Source organism: Microcaecilia unicolor, chromosome 10, assembly GCF_901765095.1.
Source record: "Microcaecilia unicolor chromosome 10, aMicUni1.1, whole genome shotgun sequence".
In the NCBI taxonomy this organism is placed as follows: domain Eukaryota; kingdom Metazoa; phylum Chordata; class Amphibia; order Gymnophiona; family Siphonopidae; genus Microcaecilia; species Microcaecilia unicolor.
The window spans coordinates 1,137,628-1,152,131 of record NC_044040.1 but is presented as its reverse complement, the minus strand read 5'-3'; the positions used below and the strand labels follow the sequence as shown (position 1 = coordinate 1,152,131).

Here is a 14,504-nt window from a genome sequence, read left to right as displayed (position 1 = left end):
GGGGGGGGGGGGGTAGGGAGAGGGAGAGCTGTTTAGCCAGTTAAGAAAGTTGCCCCAAACAAAAACATTCCAGAACACAGAATGAATACAACTTTTCAAGTACATTGAAGCTTATTTCAGCATTTAGTGACAAAATAAGAGTCATCGTTTGTCTTATTAAGAAAGCAAATAACATTGATGAGGCGCCTTATATTGTCCCAACCATATCTACCTTGGATGAAATCAAATTTGTCAGTATGTATAGTTTGCATAATCCAATTTACAATCTGTGCAATCGGCGTTTTATAATCTACATTCAAAAACAGAGAAAAATGAAGGCAGTTAAAGACCGTGGGGTCTTTTTGCGAAGGCCCACAGTAAATGCCATATAGTATGTGCCCAGATTTTGTCTCCACCACCTCGTAGAGTTAACGCAGGAAGCCTCAACTTTACCCCCTTTTTGGAATAAGTGAAATAGTTGCTGTGGGAAAAGATTTTGACATATAATTTCGGAAGCTTTAACCTCATTAAAAACTTGAACTGTTTTCCATTGCAGTTTAATAACAATGCTCTGGACGTGAGCTGCTTTACCCACCTTGTCCAGGCTAATGTAAGAAACAAGAAAGTGCTGAAAGACGCTGTCCATAAGATGGGAGCCAAAGGCATGACGGACTACAAGAAAGGCTTCAGTTTTGCTTTTGACCAGCTTCTGAATGTAAGTGTTTTAAGTTTCGCCTATGATGACAGAACTAATAGATTCCACAAGAATAAAGAGTGACTTGGAAGGGAGCATTCATTAAGAGAGCTGTATATGTAAAGCCCCATTTTGCACAGAACATAGAGATCCAGACGGGACCTGCTCAGTTCTGAAGGTGTTTTAGGCAAGGTTCTGCTGCCCCCCCGAGTGCACACGTTTTTATCGGCACATGCCGTGGGAGCATCCATTTTATATTCAGGTACTGGAGGCATTTCCCTGTTTCTGGAGGGCTTTTAAAGACCAAGGGGACAATTGTACAACAGCATCTGGATGCCCCAGTTTCATGACAGAACCCGCATTCACATGTCTAAATGTAGGCGTGACCATTGATGCTAGGTCTACGACTTGCATAAACGGAGCTGCCTAAGGTTGCCATGCAACGCCCAAACGGATAGTATTCTACCTAGAAGTTGGAGTCGTGTTGGTGCTCCTTCCACATTACACCCCCTGCAGTTAACACGTTATGTTGTAGAGTGGTTCACACATTTAGATTTATGATTTATAACCCGCCCTTACCCAGGACAGGGTATAATGTACATACGCAAAACATAGTAAACAAAACATTCCAAAAAAATCACTTTTTGACCTTCTTCATAATTCATGAACAATCAAAATGCCCAGAGTTTTGACCTTAAACATGCCAACAACTGGCAATTGATTCCATTCGAAAGGGCCAGCGATTATTAAGGGCCAGCTTTATTAAATTCAATTGTACAAGTGCAATAGAAAAAATAGTTCACATCACCAGAGAGACAAATAGATTGTTAAGGAAAATTACACAGGAAATCATGATTTCAAATAACTCAAATATCTATGCCTAACCTGTATATCTATGTAGGCTTGTTAGATCCACCTTTCTTTATTCCACAAAAGCAGCTGCACATGTCCAGTTAAGGAATTGCCGTCATGTTTGTACCTGAAGCAGTGGAGCATTAAGTGAGTTGCCCAAGCTCTCAAAGAACTGCACTGGGGTTTGAGACTATCCATTAGGCTACTCTTCACGCTTTCATGCTTCCTATGACGCAGCAGGTTCCTCATAGAATTACCCCCTACCTGCCTCAGAGTAGGTGTAACTGTGAAGGAGTTTGGGGGAAGCAGTTTTATGAAGTCACATAGGAACGTGTGTTTCCTTTACAAAATATCACTATAATCGCACCTCTTATATGCTTGGTGCTGTTACGTTTTATATTGCCACTTTTATTTTTATAGTATTTTTTACTTTGTGAGTTATTTTTTTGTATTGTTTTGTATTGTGTATTTTTGGGATTTTGGGAATCTTTTCTAGGCAGGTGCAGAGAAATGTTAATAAAGGTTTAGTCTAAAAAAAAAAATCTATGGATTGCCAGAGAAGAAATAGATAGAAAACAATATCAAATAACAATGATAATAAATGAGAATTGGATTACTATCATTATTTGGTACCATTTCTATGATGTCTTAAAATGGCTTAGGATCGAAGTACATTTCTTACATGAGTCTTGTTTTACTTGACTATGAAATTTATGTCGAACTGCGTTACCTGCATCTGAATTGTGTTCTTCATTCATCGTGTAGTAGTACATTTTCTTTTCTTCCCAGTTCAATGTCACCAGAGCCAACTGTAATAAGATTATTATGCTGTTTACTGATGGTGGTGAAGAAAAAGCTCAAGAAATATTTAAGAAATACAACAATGACAAAAAAGTAAGTATCTCTCCAAATATTCAGGAGATCATTTCTGCATCTTCTAGCTGGGATACTAGATTACTTGACACACACAATCCATTTTTTGTGTGTTTATGGCACAACACTTCACTCGGTGAACCATCTGGAATAATATTGCTCACAAGGGTAGTACAAACATCTAAATAAATAAAAAGACATTTTTCCTGGATATTAAAAAGTGTCTAGGTGTCTGTTGAACGAGAACTTTGCAATATGAACCAAGTGTCAAACAACACTTTTGTTAATAGGCCCTGAATTAGTAAACCCTAAAAACCTTTAACCCTTTCTTTGCTTATGAATTTGCAATTCCCACAGGACTTTTGTGGGTTTTAAATATTTTCCAACAAATGCTTAAATCACAATAGCACAGTGATTGTGTCTGTACCATTGCAAACCATATCTCTATTTCAACATGCATCTTTCTCTTCATTTAAATCTTGAACCTGTTAACTCATTCTCTCAAGACATTACTGTGGACTGTCAATAAAAATAAAGAAACCTTCTGAAAATTCTTTCCACAATAGTTCTGCAGCCTCACGATTGGGGTAATCCTGGAGCCAATTATGCAGTACAGTCTAATAGGGGATATAATAGGGGATGGAGCCTTGACTCAGCAGACCTCCGGCAGCAGGCCAAACTGCTCTGTTGACCTGATTTCTAAACCCTCCCCCACCCCAGCACAATAAATGGTCAAGTGGAGACCCCCACACCCACTACGTCTATGCCAAAATCTGTAGACTGGACATTCACACCGCCCGGGCTTTCAGGCTACTTGACATTCCCCCATGCCCTTCTGCATCGGACAGTGGGAAAACTGTTGACCTGCCAGCTCATTGATTAAGGATTGAAATAAAAGAACTCCCAGGAATGAAGCCTGGAATACTGGAGGCTCTGGCATAAAAGGACCCCCCCCCCCCCCCTCCCCCAGGTACTGAGTCATCTCCTTTAGCCACAAATCACCATCTCTCCAGTCCTTTTCTAAATTGCACATCATAGTTCAACCATGCTCAACCCCCATAAGTTCAATAGACATATAAAATGAAATCTGAATAACGAATCAATCCAGAGTATAAATCAAGTTTTGCCTCTCCCAAGATACTAGTATAAATATGAAAGGGCAAATGTAATTAAAAATATTCCCAGAAACCTTCACCCTCTTCCCTCCCCTCCCCCCCCCCCCCCCCCCCCCCCCCCCCCCCCCCCCCCCCCCCATCTGACTTCTTGTGACCAGGACCATTGATGTTCCCTTTGCAATAAAGAAAATATGTCCGTTTTTTACTTCCCGTCCCTGGTGTTTTCTGGTTTTGCAATGGTTTTGGATGAGCTTTGGTGTGCTTTGCACTTCCCTCTTTAATGTCCGTGTGCTCGTTTGATGTCTTAAGGTCTTATATTTTATTTGTGTATAGTTCACTGAATAACTCGATTTTGTAAATCACTGTGATGTCTCACAAATGCCAGTATATCAAATAAATAAATAAATATACTTTCCTCTTAAGATGCTCCTCCAGAGCTTCTGAGAAACCTGACTATCTAAGGAAGTTATCTCACAAAAGTTGTGCCCATATCTAGAAACATGAGACACAATATCTGACCAATTCCCAACATCAGACTGGTCGGCAGATCTGCACTCATCAAGCTCCAGGTCACACAAAGAGCTCAATTCATCTGTAGAATCCCAAACATGCAATTGATCCCCACTGCCAACCCTATGTTTTGCTTTTTCCGCATCCAATTGCTTCTCCACATGACTTAGATGCTTTTAGAATTTTTTTATAATGCAAGTACTGCCCCCAGTGACGTCCTTTTCCATTTACTACTGACATCCACACCTCACCACTACCTACTCTCTCTCAAACCCCTCCCTAGCAATAAATCACTTGTGAAATCAAACTCATTTTTTGTAATTTTTTCTGCATGTACTTCTAAACTCCATGACTGGATTGTCACATTTTTTAAAAATTTATTAGTTCATATAATTTGCAAATTCATTATTTGTGTGCACTGTATTTTATCTTTTCCACCTTTTTTACATATAAATGTATGTTTTTATAGACTCCTGATGCAGGCCTGACGGCCGAAACACGACGTTGTGTCGAGTCTTCAAATCATTAATAAAGTTGTTTATTAACGAACATCTTCCAGTTTCTGGTATCCTTGGTCGCTCTCCCACTTTTTTTACCCACTTGTTTTTCTCGTGGGACGTTTGAGTTCTCCGTGTTTCAGCGGATTTCTTCTCAAATCAGACTCACCACCATGTAAGAGTCACTAGGGCCGACTGGCAATCTGTCCACTCTTGAAGCTGCTACTCTCCTAGACTCAGTCTGCCTGGTAGTCTTGGTGTTTGCCTTCTTTCAAATTCTGACTGACTCTGCCACTTGTACCCAGTTCCCATCCCCCCCCCCCCCCCATTTCCATGTCATAAGTGTCTCCTGAGCCCTGCTGACCCCCTACCCCAACCCCAACAGATGCATCCAGTACCCCAGCTTCTCTCACCCTTTTGTCAATTCCTGCCCCAAAACCTCTTTACCTGTTGCCCCACTACAGCGTGGAACTGGGAGCAAAAGAGATCAATCCTGTCCTAACGCTTTATCACCAGTGATAACCCCAGTATGTTCTTCTGGGGATCAAATACCTCTTTGGTGTCTGTGTTTAGGAGGGGGGCTGATACATTGGTAAATACTTGTGTCATGGATGATGCCCTTAGGGAGTGCAGCTGTCCTGGGGGATTTAGGTTGTAATTGTGGAGGGTGGGGGGGGGGAGGAAGTGGAGAGGTTTCCCACAAGCAGCTTTGTCTTCTCTGTTTGGGCAGCAGTCACAGCCACCTTTTTAATTAACTATATCGCTCTGAAACAGCAAACTGATAAAATACAAATGAAACAAACTGAAAATGTATAAAAAGAAAATGAAAACCCTGCAAATGACACAGGAAACTAAACAAAACTCAGTTTTCTTTCCTGCACATCCACTCCTAGCTTAAGTTGTGGGATTGGGCATGAATTTGGAGTATTTCACAGGACAGTACATGCAGTCACTTTTCAATACATCTGGGCGCAATGGATTGTAGACAGTGGGGAGCTTCTGCTCTACCTTCCTATCCTGTACTGTCATATTTGTAAGCTTGTCCCATGCAACGCTGAATGATGATTGTTTAATATTTCTACATAATCAGGGCAATAGATTTTGTTTCTTATTACCAAATAAGATTATGAGATCCTAAGAATGCATTTCAATATTGCTTCGTTACCTGTCTGATCATTGCCATTTAGTATGACAAGTGTAGTGGCCCTGACAGACCAGTTTGATTTCTTGCTATACCCAAGGTGCAACTTAAGGATGGTAACAGCCAGTTTCTTATAAACTTCTTAATTAAAATTATTTGATGTGTCCTAATGGTGCTGCAAATGACAGATCTGATTATATTTGAAGAACAGTCCAAATAAGTTCTTGTTGTTCCTTCACTCCAAGGTGTCATTGAAACAGAAAACATTCCACATTTCTTTCCTTTCTGGTAATACATTTTTTTTCCTACAGTGATCCCTGGGCGGCCCTGTTAGCAGATAGCTGCTTATCTTTGACTAAGTTAAATGGTTCTTTCTGGTACATTTTGTACATATTTAAGAACAAATTGGGATAAGGGTCTTTGGACTTCTGTTGATTTCTACAACTTTCTCCCAGAATGAGAATCTCACTGTGTCTCTGCCAGTCTGTTCTCACTAAAACATAAAATCATTATTCAGAAGAGCTGTTTGCCTTCTAAGGAAACTGTCCATTATAATAAAACAGCATATGCAGGTTTATCTCATGCATATTCATATTCTGGCTGAGTGTGTTCCAAGGACTGAGTTGAGAACTGTTACAGAAAGAAAAGGAATGCAGGAGGTGAGAGGTTTTCTGCATTAAGAATAAGTCAAACATGACATATCCCATAGGAAAGGCCAGTATGACATGTTTTTTTGTAACTTAATTTTAAAAAATGTTAATATTACAAGAGTCAGCAATTAAAATAATATTTCCTCTTATGACCACATTTATTTGATTTCAACACAAGCTGCTAGAAGCTTTTTCCAGGTTATATTCAGTGACCACAAGGTGGCAGTCACACTGCATGATCGCAGGAATCAGCACATCCAGCTCTGAATTGCATCTCCTGTCTTTCTGTTGGACAGCCAAGCTCATCCTGCAGTTAACACAGTGTCCTTCTGAGACCTTTCTAGTAAACGCTCTGCCTGTCTCTGTTATCCTGCATGTACTGTAACTAGCGAACTTGAGTGATAACCTTCCCTTGTCTCCTTAGCTGAACAATGGAAACATTCGTTTTCTTCCTTTCAGCAGAAGACCCTGCACGTGACTGGGTGCAATGACCTGCTTTATCTCTTTTTCCTTTCCCACTAAGTTCAGATATGTTCAAGTATTTGTTTTCTTGTGAAAGGGCCCTATGATGCCCTGTACAAAAAAAAAAAAAAAAAAAAACTGCAATGTTCTTTGCTCTAAGCACTTTGGAAATTGCTTTACTGTCTCATAGATGAAACTTTGAAACAATAATTTTTGGAAGTTTTTCATCATTGCAGGGATTATTTTTTTTTTAAAGTCAAATCCGGGTTAAGTATGTTCTTGTTTCCTTTTTAACTCTTTTGTAAACCACTGTGGTGCTTTCAGGTCAAGCAGTTATGGTGAGCAAGTGACCTCATCTCAGTACTGATGTTTTTACTCTGTGGTTGTTTGCTTGCAAAACCATCTGTATGTCGTACACATGTTTCCAGTTTTACGCACAGCATGTGTACAGAAGGTCACACAAATAGTATCACATGTAGCTGTGTCCTTATTCCCAACCCAATCTGTCTTTTCTTTATATTTCAGTTATTTGATACCCAGTTGAAAAGAATGAAATTAGCAGCTCCTTTTAGGCATGCCCAACGCAGTGCAGGAATCTATTCCGGCATCAGGGTGATCTGATACTATTGGTGCCCTGGTGCACCAAAAAGGAAACCCACCTGTTTATGCCAAGTCAATGGAAGGCATAGGATGGCGAGCCTTGCACACATCTGATAGTGATCTGTGAGACATGCGCATTGATGGGTGACACTCCCTCATGTAACCCTCTTTTTAATTGCACCCTAAGCCACTTACGCCCAAGCATACAGAATAGCGCTTAAAGCAAGTACATGCAGAAGTAACACATATTTTGCATTTGCGCATGTCAGATGGTCCTAAACACGGGAACGTCTTATGTGAGGGAAAGGGAAATGGGACTTGATATATTGCCTTTCTGTGGTTTTTGTAACTACATTCAGAGTGGTTTACATAGTATATACAGGTACTTATTTTGTACCAGGGGCAATGGAGGGTTAAGTGACTTTCCCAGGGTCACAAGGAGCTGCAGTGGGAATCAAACCCAGTTCCCCAGGATCAAAGTCCACTGCACTAACCACTAGGCTACTCCTCCACTAGCAACATTCCATGTAGAAACCTGCCCTTGCAGATCACCAATGTGTAGAAGAGGCTGATTAACAAGTGGGTTGCTTAGTCCTTAGACTGCAGAAAACAGCTTTCTTCTCTGATCCAGAGCCAATCTCTTATTCCTAGGGTACTGTATGTGGACTGGGGTCAGCCTGGCACAGTCTTCTCAGTGCCCTTGATATGCTCCTGGTTACTATCTGGTCTGAGGCCTGGAGGATTTTCCCTGCACTCCAGGGCTTTCCTCACTTCAAGTCCCTGTTGGGATCTGCCCTGACACTGGACATATTTATATCAACTAAGCTCTCCATATAAATGTTATATTTTTGCTCTAGTAAATAATCATTCTAAACTTATAAAATACAAAATTAAATGCAATCCATTAATTATACCCAACCTGAACACCTGAATCCTGCTACACAGCGAAACTCATACCAGAAGTGGAAAAAACTTAACTCTTTCTCCTGACTTAATTTATTCTGTCACTTATGTCAGGAAGTATTTTTTCACGGAGAGAGTAGTGGATGCTTGGAATGCCCTCCCGCGGGAGGTGGTGGAAATGAAAACGGTAACGGAATTCAAACATGCGTGGGATAAGCATAAAGGAATCCTGTGCCGAAGGAATGGATCCTCAGGAGCTTAGTCAGGATCGGGAGGCGGGGCTGGTGGTTGGGAGGCGGGGATAGTGCTGGACAGACTTGTACGGTCTGTGCCCTGAAGAGCACAGGTACAAATCAAAGTAGGGTATACACAAAAAGCAGCAAATATGAGTTATCTTGTTGGGCAGACTGGATGGACCGTGCAGGTCTTTTTCTGCCGTCATCTACTATGTTACTTATGAACCTTAACTCAAAACCACTCTGTATTTCTCATACCGGAATTGGCGATCGCCATCACGGTACTATGTAAGCCACATTGAGCCTGCAAATAGGTGGGGAAATCTGGGATACAAATTCAACAAATAAGTAAAAATATTTTAATTAATAACTTGATATTGGCAAGGGTTATTTTTTATGTGATGCTTTTGATGTCTTAGAGATATTCATTTGTTAGCATGCATTTCTTTCCTTACTGGCAATTAAAACATCTTAGGGTCTATTTACCAGTGTGTTAAATTTTTGCACTGCTGCACCTTATGTGTAAAACAAAAATGCATCTGCTGTCTGGTGAAGCAGTTACTGAAGCCTTCAGTGGAGAAAAAAAATCCTCAATCCCTACCAATCAGCCTCTTGAACTCCTCCCACACTCATCATCAGCTTCTCCCCCCCCCCCCCCCCCCCCCCCCCCACTCTCCCAATCCCCCAGTACTTACTGCGGGGTGTCCCTAGTGACATAGTAAGGGGGAAAGAGCGATCCCCGGATGTTCCTACCCGGCAACCAGTCTGAGTTCAAAATGGTGGCACTGACCCCAAGCAGTAATCTCACTGTGGGGTCAGGTTGCCAAACAAGTGCAGATATTGAGGAGACACTCAGTGGGGGTCCATGCACATGGCATGTGGTAACTTACCATGAGCTAACTGCCAGCACCATCCATGCCTATAATCTACCCATCCTTTCTGAAAGACACGTTTACCAGTTCCGCTCCACTCATTATTTGATAGACATCTGCAAGCTCGTTTTTGTAGGAGAGTCCATTACACTACTACTACTATAAATCACTTTTATAGCGCTACCAGTCATACGCAGCGCTTTACAATTGAACATGAAGAAGAAAGACAGTCCCAGCTCAAAAGAGCTTACAGTCTAAATCAGGACAAACAGACAGGACCAAAAAGGATAAGGGAAGGATACATAAGGATAAGATAAAAGTTACAAGTCAGGAGTTGAAAGCAGCATCAAACAGGTAGGCCTTTAGCCTGGATTTGAAAGCTGTTCTTCTCCATTTTGGTTGCCCATCTCTGTTCCTCTTGCTTAAAAGTATGGTGATGTAGATTCACCCTGGGGAGTCCTGGAAGTTCTGCTCACTTAGATGCCTTTTCTCTAGATCTTACCGTTCTTCGTTTACTCTGAAAATGCCGCTCTCATAGGAGTGTCTTGCAGTAATAGTACAGCGCTAATACAGTAATATTCTCTCTGCCTTCACAGCTAATTTCCAAAACACTTTATTCCCTTTGTTTGATTTTAATACATCAAAGTATTCATCATGATGCTCAGACTTATAGCAATTAGCAGCAGTTCGCCTGCTGGTCTGTTACTATGGTCACTCTTATTAGAAATGATACATCTCGGGTTCTCAAGTGGTCCCCTCTGTCTGCCTCCTTGGCTAATCCTGGATAGGGGAAGATGAAAGAGATGCCAAGAACCCTTTTTCGCATTCAGATACTGGTGTAGGATCAGTTTGACATTCTTTAATTGATTCATTTGTTGTTTGCTGCAGTTGGGCTCCCCAAGACGTGCCTCGAAAAATACTGATCAAAACTAATTCACTTGTCATCTTTGTTCTTGTAATATTCCAGATTAAAATTCCAGGCAGTGGCCTTGATCACCCCCCCCCCCCCCCCCCCCCCCCCCGGCTGCTTTTATCTGTAATGCAGCAGTGTGAGGCCTTCACTCATGGTGTCACACATTCAATGTCCTGCTGCTGGCGATTTACAGACAGTTTCATCTTGGGATTGGCTGCTTCAGTTTCGGGGTTATATCTTTGCTTTCAAATTAAAATTGATATTTATGCTTATTCTCAGGAGTGGACCAAACATTTGAGCCATTAATTGTTCAGATAACTAGGGACTCAGTTCAAGGCATTTTCATTTAAACAGAGAATGAGAAACGTGTTAATGAACGAATTTGAAACTGTTTTGCAGGTACAGGAGACAGTACTGAAAATGATTGCTTTTTTATACATTGTCATTTGACTTTATTGTAATTATGTATGTTTTTTAAATGACTTTATTGTTGGGGGGGGGGGGGGGGGTTCCCATCCTCGATAAGGGTGGAATATAAATAATCAATCCAATCCAATTTATATGTTTACTGACAGCCAGTAGATGACGGCAGATAAAGACCTATACAGTCCATCCAGGCTGCCCAACAAGATAAACTGATTACATATAGTATGATGTGATACTGGTCTTGATTTGTCCTTGCCATTTTCAAACCATAGACCCTAGAAGTCTGCCCAGTACTGTCCTTGTTCTCCAGCTTCTGAAGCTGAATCTGTCCAGCCACGATCAGAGAACAGACTGTAAACGTTTGCCCAGTACTTGCTTTGCTTCTCAATTATCTATGTTGCTTCCTAATCTCTGCTAAGCTTCTTTGGATCCATAAATCTGTTCTCCCTGGCTTTGGGGGTAATTCTCTAACTGGGAGCCTCCATTTAGGTGCCCTGAGACTGTGCTGTGGGTGTCTTTTCTATAATGGAAACTAGGCAGCTACATTCCAGTATAGATGGGAAGTGTAACCTGGTATCAGTGCAATGAGCATTTAAAGCGCTTGCGGTTACACCAGACACGTATAAGCAGGGGCATAGCCAGACCTCATGGTGGGAGGGGGCTAGAGCCTGAAGTTGGGGGCACATTTTGAGTGCCGCCCCGCTGCCCCCCCCCACACCTCACCTTGCCCCCTCACAATCAAATACCTTTGCTGGCGAGGGTCCCCAACCCCTGCCAACAGAAGCCTTCTCCAGCACGGTCTCTGGCGCAGCCGAATTCGCTGCCTGCCCCCTGCTCTTCTTTATTCTTGCTCCTCCTCTGCCGGAGACCGCTGAGTGTCAGCATGCACAAGAGGAGCAAGAAGAAAGAAGAGCAGGGGGCAGGCAGCGAACGTGGCTGCACCAGAGACCGCACTGAAGAAGGCTTTGGCTGGCGGGGGTTGGGGACTCCCACCAGCCAAACCAGGCACCCAGATGAAATTTGCAGGGCACAGGCCCCAGTGGCCCCCCATTGCTATGCCCCTGCGTATAAGAGGGGGCACCAAAATGTAATGTGGACTCCTGGAACTGGCAGCATTCTGTAAGTTACATGGTTAAGTGGGAGCCTTCCCATGTCTATGACTCTCTTGCAAATATCCACTCTGTCCGCTAAGCTGGTATTCGCAGAACAGTGCTTAAGTGCCCCGCTGGCATTTCTATGGGCATATGAAGCTACACGCAATAGCACCTAGTAATTTAAACATAAAATGTGGGCACCTGGGTTACAGAATTACTCTTCAAATGCCAGACTGTAAATCCCTCCAACTGCTCTGCCATTACCGAGGCAGCTCTACGACTGTTGGCCTCCATTGAGGCACTTGAAGGTCATGCCGTTAGACTCTATTGGATATTGGAAACTGGATGCCTGGCTTGCATTACAGACTACGAATGTACCCCAGTATCGGTGTCCTTAATATTTACGTGCCCAGCATGTGGGCACCTGAACGGCAGAGATGCACACACCTTCCACTATTCTGTAAGTTAGATGTGTATGTGGGAGCCTCCCCAGGTGTATGTCCCTCCCCCTTGCAAATACGTGCAATGCATGTTCTACAAGTGTTTGAGCAATATTTATTTATTGCACTTGTATCCCACATTTTCCCACCTATTTGCAGGCTCAATGTGGCTTACAAAGACCTGTTATGGCATCGCCATCCCAAGGTAGAGAATACAATTGGTGTTACAAAGAAATCAAGGAAACAGGAGAATTTGGTTAGATAGTTATAGAAAGATACATTCTGAGTAAGTGAGTAGATGTTGACATAATAGTTGGTTATGGGTTTTCGTGGTAGGCTCTGTTAAAGAGATGAGTTTTCAGAGATTTGCGGAAATGACTTAATTCGGTGATCGTTCTCAGGTGGGTTGGAAGTGTATTCCACAGCTGCGTACTTATGTAAGAAAAAAAAATAAAGATTAGACACCCTCCTGCATTTCTGTGGGGAAGTCCTGGTACTCGAGACATTTGCCTGCACAAGGGGGCACGTGAAATCAGCCTCAAGATTAAGAATTATCTCTTCTCTCTGTATAATAGAAGTGTGGACATTGGTGGTGGTGGTGGGTGGGGGGGAGTCAGTAGTGATACTCAGCCGCTAAGGGATACTTGTATAAGGCATTGCCTAGTTTTAAGCACCAGAAAGGCGTCTAAATGGCTGCATAGGGATATATTTGACCTCCTATAAATTCCCATGTGCTAGAAAAGTACACACCATGATTTGATAGCGTATATTTTGCCAGCGGGTGTGCGTGTGGCTGAAGTAAATTCTGTAATGTACTCGTACTAATGTCTAGCTGCAAAGCTAGTGGAAGTGATCATGTCTTTAATTATGGGCATCTCTTTTTCTTCATAGAAGAAATGAAAAAAGCCCCACGTGATTTACCCTCCATGTGGCCTTGGGTCCGGGTTGATACTCGTTCTTTCCCTCTTCCTTTACCCCTTCTTTCGACCCTTTTACTCTGAGTTTGGCAAACGCTGTGTGTTCGCCACTAATTATATCAAACTTTCAAATCGCTCTGATGTACTTATTATGAAACGTGGTTAAGCAAATATGTAAATTATCTAAACTAAACAGCTAACAGCAACCTAAAAACTGAAACTTGGCAGTAAACAGGAAACATGTAAGAGGAGACTTGATTTTTTGCATTTAATAAAATACATATGTTCGTGAGTAAACTCTCTGCGCTGTGCAATAAAATCGCAAAATAATTTAAAAAAAACCCTTCAATTTAAAAATACAACTTCCCAACCCAGAGCTTCCAAAACCAACAAAACATATGTATTAATTCACAGATCTATCCATCAAGGAAAAGCAAAGCCGTGACTTATTTCCTGAACTGACAATAACCTGAGAGACCTCTAACCACACTCAGCATGAGTTCTACAAAGAAAAAGTCTCTCTGCCTCGTTGACTCTAGACAGGCATTTCTAACTCCAGGAATTTTCAATGCAATGCAGAGCGCAAGGATCAGGCCAGACAACAGCGGACCAGCTGATTAGTCCAATACACTGCTGCTAACTTATTCACTTATTTACATTGATTTGATATATTGCCTAATGCACATTACTAGAAAAGAAATTAGGGGCAGGAGGAGAAAAATAAGTAAAAAGAGATGCAAAGACAAGAAAGAAAAAGAATTAAAACTATACCAACAGCAGGGATGCCTTGTATCGGTATAGGGCAGCCATTCTACACCCAGTGCTTGAAGCACACCTAGTCCCGTCGGGTTTTTAGGATATCTGCAATGAATATGCATGAGCCTGATTTGTATGCATTGCCTCAATTGTATGCAGATCTAGCTCATGAATATTCATTGTGGATATCCTGAAAACCCAATGAGAGTAGATGTGCCCCAAGAACTGGCTTGGGAATGGCTGGTGTAGGACATGACTTGTAACCACTTGTAACCTCTCGCTTCTACCTACCCTCCTCCCCTCTTTCCTCTACACATTAATTGATTTGCTTGCTATATTATTTTTTGTCTATTAGATTGTAAGCTCTTTGAGCAGGGACTGTCCTTCTTCTATGTTTGTGCAGCGCTGCGTACGCTTTGTAGCGCTATATAAATGCTAAATAGTAGTAGTAGTAAGGGGTGTTCAGCTGTGGTCACCAAAAGTGTGCTAAAACAATCAGGACTTGATCTGTTTCTATACCATGAAGCACCTCTGAACAGAAAATGCTACTGGTAATCAAGAGGAAAGAACAAGA

The 14,504-nt window shown here is 42.0% G+C and overlaps 1 protein-coding gene across 1 annotated transcript in view; it reads left to right on the top strand.

The window, feature by feature from the left end:
* CACNA2D1 (calcium voltage-gated channel auxiliary subunit alpha2delta 1) overlaps positions 1-14,504 on the top strand; it is a 578,231-nt gene that overhangs the window by 395,923 nt on the left and 167,804 nt on the right. Inside the window, exons 11-12 of the mRNA XM_030217110.1 lie at positions 536-694; positions 2,315-2,419. Coding sequence (XP_030072970.1) covers positions 536-694; positions 2,315-2,419 — 264 coding nt within the window. The remainder of the gene's footprint in view (positions 1-535; positions 695-2,314; positions 2,420-14,504) is intronic.